At 53.6% G+C, this 5,603-nt stretch overlaps 1 protein-coding gene across 1 annotated transcript in view; it reads left to right on the top strand.

The window, feature by feature from the left end:
• Nucleotides 1–5,603, top strand: part of ITGAX (integrin subunit alpha X) — a 32,313-nt gene that overhangs the window by 20,628 nt on the left and 6,082 nt on the right. The window contains 8 exon segments of the mRNA XM_006148108.3: nucleotides 1,864–1,980; nucleotides 2,067–2,146; nucleotides 2,251–2,334; nucleotides 4,465–4,543; nucleotides 4,652–4,759; nucleotides 4,850–4,933; nucleotides 5,116–5,229; nucleotides 5,370–5,471. Coding sequence (XP_006148170.1) covers nucleotides 1,864–1,980; nucleotides 2,067–2,146; nucleotides 2,251–2,334; nucleotides 4,465–4,543; nucleotides 4,652–4,759; nucleotides 4,850–4,933; nucleotides 5,116–5,229; nucleotides 5,370–5,471 — 768 coding nt within the window.

Raw genomic sequence — 5,603 nt, 5'->3', positions numbered from 1 at the left:
CCCCCCCCCAGGGATGATGGCCACACCACAATCCCTTCTTCTCCATTCTCCTCTTGGGATTTTAGGCACACACGCACACGCACCCAGTGTGATTTTCAAGCCACTGGGCCTGGGACTCAAACCATAGTCAGCCACGTGGGAGTCTAGCGCCTTAACCACCATGCCACCTGCTGGCCCCTGAGATTGATTTTCACAAGTCAAATTTACTTACCTGTAAGATACATTTTTGAGACAATCGAGAAGAATGATGACTGACATATTAAAGAGTTATTGTTAATTTTGTTGGGTGTGATATGTCAGGCCTGTGGTTATGTTAAAAGGTAGTCTTATCAGGGACCAGCAGGTGGAAAGGTGGTTAAGGTGCTGGACGTGGTTCAAATCCTGGATCTGATGGCTTGCTTTCTCACTTTCTCTCTCTCTCTCTCCTCTCTTTCTCTCATCTCTCTCAGGTGAGCAAATGTGCCCTATAGCAAACTTAAAAAAAAACATAGTCTTATCATTTGGTGGTACACACTGAAATATTTCTGCATGAAACATGTCTGCAGTGTGCTTCTAATTACACAGAAAAAAGGATGTTGATAATTTGGGCTGGCCCTGTAGCCGTGGTTAAGATCATACATGGACAACCATGGCCTGCATCCTAGCCTCAAGGACTTGGAAAACATGCCAGGCTCATGGTCATGCCTGATTCGGGGGTGCTTTCTTTCTCTCTGTGTCTCTCTGGAGAATGCATGCACTTTCTGTCAAGTGAAAAAAAAAAAAAAGTTGGTAACTATGGTACCAGCAGTTAGTGTAATGGCTATGTCGCTGGACTCCCATGTAGTCGACCACAGTTCGAGTCCCAGACCCGGTGGCTTAAACTCATGCCAGTGCATGTGCATGCATGCCCAAGATCCCAAGAAGAGAATGGAGGAGAAGGGATTGTGGCATGCCCATGCGCCCTGGGGGATGATTTCTTGCTTTCTCTCTCTCTGTCTCTTTCTTTCTGATGAGTGCACATGCCCTATAGCAAAAACCTATAAAAAAAAAAAAAAACAGTTGGTAACTTAAATTGAGCAATGGACACATGGGGATTAACTTTCTCACCTCTACTCTTGAGTATGTTTAAAAGTTTCCGTAACAAACACCTTCCCGGCGTGTGCTATGTGCCAGACATGGCACTTTGCTACTTTCCACCATGCACTCAATGTTTAACAAAGATTTAAAATAACAATAAATAGTGGCCAACCAGCGGTTCGAGGCCCAGAGCCGGTGGCTTGAAAATCATGCCAGGTGTGTGTGCGTGCATGCCTCAAATCCCAAGAAGAAAATGGAGAAGGGATTGAGGCATGGCCATCCCTCCTGGATAGTAGATGTCTCACTTTCTCTCTATCTCTCTCTGGAGTGCCCACACCTTAGGGCAAAAACCTAAAACCAACCAAACAAACAAAAATACACACAATAAATAAAAAGGGGACGGCTCTAATGAATTTTGAGATATCTGTTTTGGGTTTGACCAGATAGTGTCCAAGGCTCTTTTAAAAACATGACCAGCAGAGGGCGTGGTGGACATGTCGCTGGACTCCCACACCGTCAACCATGGTTTTAGTCCCAGACCCTGTGGCTTGAAACTCACATTGGGCTCTTGTGTGTGCATGCCCAGGATCCCAGGAGGAGAAGGGATTGCAGTGTGGCCAGACCCCTGGGGGGTCCTTTCTCACTTCCCTTCTCACTGACTCTGTCTCTCTCTCTCCAGTGAGTGCACGCACCCTAAGGCAAAAACCTTTCAAAACAAACAAAAAACCACGACCTTTAAGCTAGATTCTGTGAAACCGTAAGAAGTGTCTTTGGGCCGCTAACAAACCCTCACCTGCCTTTGCCTAGAACCAGCTGCAGCTGCACTCCCCACGCCTGACGTGTGACAGCGTGCCAGCTGGGAGCCAGGACACCTGGACCACCAGCTGTAGCAGCAACCACCTCATCTTCCGTGGGGGCGCCCAGGTCAGCTGGCTCCTACCCACCTCGACTCCCCTGCCCCAGCCTGTCTCACCTCTTCGTGACCACCCCTGTCCCTGCCTCTTCCTCAGATCACCTTCTTGGCTACCTTTGATGTCTCCCCCAGGGCTGTGCTGGGAGACCGGCTGCTTCTGACAGCCAATGTGAGCAGGTGAGCCGGGCCAGGCCCAGGGCCAGCGTCCCCTCACCTCCTGCCTTGCACCCCACCTGCCTCCTCTGAGGTCCTTGGCTACTGGGCCTCTCCTCTTTCTCCAGTGACAATAACACGCCTAGGACCAGCAAGACCACCTTCCAGCTGGAGCTCCCAGTGAAGTACACCGTCTACACTGTGATCAGCAGGTATCTCAGAAGGGTTCTTCTCCGTCACCCTGACTGGAGAGAGGGCGGTTCTCATCGCCTGCAGCAGCTGAACATCTGGATAGTTTAGAGTTTATCGCCGCCCTCCCTAGTGGTAGATGACACTGCTCGAAGCGTTTACTCACCAGTGAAAGTTTATTGCAGGCTAGTTATGATCATAATAATTCTGCTAGTAACGACAGGTCTCAGAACTTCAAGATTCTCTCGGTCCCTATGGGGTCCCTATGAGATTGAAGACGTGTCCCCCCGTCTTTGAATTCTTTCAGGCTTATTGGAAAGGAAAATTACCTCGATCCAAACCAAAGTCTCACCAAGGGCCTCTCTGTGGTCCTGTACTGTGGGGAGACGTGGGTTTCCAAGAGGGGGCCAGGGCTTCCTGTAAGGGGAGGCGCCTGCTAGACATTGAAGGTGCCCTGCACGGGCTTGGCCTGCAGTGACTTTCAAAGGGGCCCTCGGCCTTTGGGCAGCACACTTCTGTGCGAGAAACAGACCTCTCTCTACAGAGCTTTAGAACCTGCTTCCCCCTCCTCAGTCCTCTGGGGAAGCTAGATAGAATAAGTCCCCTGCTGCAGAGGATGGGTGTCAGGCAGAAACTGGACAAGTGGGCCGGGCCTTATAATGCTGCTGGAGGGGGACCAGCAGATGGTGCGGTGGCTGCATTGCTGGACTCCCACGTGGTCGGCCACAGTTAAGCCTTGGATCCTGTGGCTTGAAACTCACACCAGGTGCATATGCATGTGTGCCTAAAATCCCTAGACAAGAATGCAGGAGAAGGTACTGAGGCATGGCCATCCCTCCCAGGGGATGATTTCTCTCTTTCTATCTCTCTGTCTCTCCAGCAAGCACATGCACCCTATGGCAAAAATCTCTCAAAAAAAACCCAAAAAACTGCCTGAAGAGGGTTAGATGAGGTGTTTGAAACCCCAGGCAAAGCGCTGAGCTGAGTGCTGCCCACAGACACCTTCCCAGCACGTGCTGTGCACCGGGCGCAGGGCTGTGCTCCTTCCCACCAACGCATTTAACGCTCGACAGACTTACGGGGCCCCCGTTATCCACTGGGTCCTCAGAAAAGTCATGATGCATTTTTGCATAGAAAACCAGAACAATTTATGATGACTTTTCCAATGACCAAATAACATCCAAACCAGAAAGTAACCTCAGCCCTTGTGGGGTTTGCTCTTTAGATGTTCTCTTCCTGCCTAGAGCTTCACACTCATATTTGCACCTGCACATTTGGGGGTTCCCAGCCAGGTGCATGCTCTGAGCGTGTTTGTAGGGTGTGCACTAGGGCTCTCACACCTCTTTGCAGGGGACTCACAGGAAGAGCATTCTGCCTCCAGGCAAGTGGGGTGTTACAGCTTAGCCACACTCTTCAGACGTGACCAACCCTGTGAGCAGCGGTACCCCCAGAGCCAGGCTAGGGGCAGTCCCTTGACGGAGGAGGAATAAGGCTTTGGCACAGGAGTGCTGGGTTGGAATTTGGACGATTCAGGCATGGACCAGGTACCCAAGGAGTGGACCAGTGAGGGCGAGTGAGAGCAGCCACCCAAGTGAGGATCCAGGCTAGCCCCTGGGTCTCCAGGCTTAGGCCTGAGTAGGCCTCAGGAGGTCTCATTGAACTGGGGTCCAGTGAAGAATCTGCTGCTGGGTCCTCCCATTACCTGCAGGTCCTAGACAATGGGAGAGGGGGGCTTGGGGAAGGCCAGGGAAGACCAGAAAGGGGCCAGGCTCAGGGGACATTTGGCCAACAGCTTGAGTCTCCCCAAACCTTTGCCGTGTACCAGTCCCCACCAGCATCCATGTGCTCCTGAAAGACTGAAAGGGAAACTGAGGTGTAGAAAGGGCAGACCTTAGAGGTCGGCAGTGCAACTCTTGGTCCCCTTCCCTGCAGTCCTGCCCTGAGCAGTCTCCTCCATGGGCAGCTTCTGCAAGCACCTTGTACCCATCTCTAAGTCCAGCCATGCTCCCCAAACCCTCCTTATCCCAACTCAGCCAAGCCTTCATTCCAGGCCACCCCAGGCCCCACCGATCACCTGTCCTGTCATGTTGCAGCCAGAGCCTTCTCAGGAGGCTCCGGGGACTCCACACTCACCATGCCTCTTCTCTCCTCAGCCATGAGCAATCCACCAAGTACCTCAACTTCTCCGCCTCAGAGAAGCAGCAGAGCAGTGTGGCCCAGCACAGATATCAGGCAAGGGGTGGAGATGCGGGAGCCTGGGCTGGGGCGGGGCCTGGGACTGGAGCGTAGGGAGAGGCGTGGGCTTTGGCGTGGGCTCTGGCCTCACTGCCCTTCATGCAGGTGAACAACCTGGGTCAGCGGGACCTGCCCGTCAGCATCTACTTCTGGGTGCCCATGGAGCTGCACCAGGAGCCAGTGTGGATGCAGGTGGAAGTCTCCTGCCCCCAGGTACTCAGGGCTGACACCCTCCAGGACTCCCTGCACTTCTCATGACTTCCTGATGTCTCAGCTGGGACGCTTGGCCTCTGTGTCTCCTAGAACCCGTCCATGCAGTGCTCTTCAGAGAGAATAGCTCCCCCAGAGTCCGACTTCCTGAATCACATTCAGAAGAATGCTGTGCTGGTGAGGAGGGCTCTGGGCTGTCCCCCGGAAGTCCCACATGAGAGGAGTGATTCAGGAATCGTGCTCCATTCTAACAGACACGTGCTGAGCAGCCTCAGGTTCCAGTCGTGGCTGCTGCCTTCACGTGGCACCACTTAATGCCACCTTCTGCCTTCAGCCTCATCTTGCTACTCTGTCCCCAGGACTGTTCGATCGCTGCCTGCCTGAGGCTCCGCTGTGACATCCCATCCTTTGGCGTCCAGGAGGAACTCGACTTCGTCCTGAAGGGCAACCTCAGCTTTGGCTGGGTCAGCCAGGTGTGCAGGCCCCACAGAGAGCCCTCCTCCAGACTCAGGCCGCCCCTGCTGGGTCTGAGCCAACCTCAAGCCAGGACATGTCTGGGTCTCTGAGCATCCCCCAGACCAATTCCTCGGCCCCCTTGCCCCGTCTTTTGCAGACACTGCAGAAGAAGGTGTCACTGGTGAGTGTGGCTGAAATCACGTTCGACAGATCCGTGTACGCCCAGCTTCCTGGACAGGAGGCATTTCTGAGAGCCCAGGTGTGACTGCGTGGTAGGCGGGGGCCGGGCTGGTACAGGCTCCTGAGCTAAACCTGTGAGGCTGGGTAGGGGTCTGCCCGCCTAGAGGGAAGAGGGTGACGGCTGTCCCTACGCGCATGGGTGCTTCTGCCC

This window comes from Tupaia chinensis, unplaced genomic scaffold, assembly GCF_000334495.1.
Source record: "Tupaia chinensis unplaced genomic scaffold, TupChi_1.0 Scaffold000231_1, whole genome shotgun sequence".
Classification (NCBI taxonomy): Eukaryota; Metazoa; Chordata; class Mammalia; order Scandentia; family Tupaiidae; genus Tupaia; species Tupaia belangeri.
The sequence above is the reverse complement of the archived record's forward strand: the minus strand, read 5'-3'. Positions and strand labels throughout refer to the sequence as shown.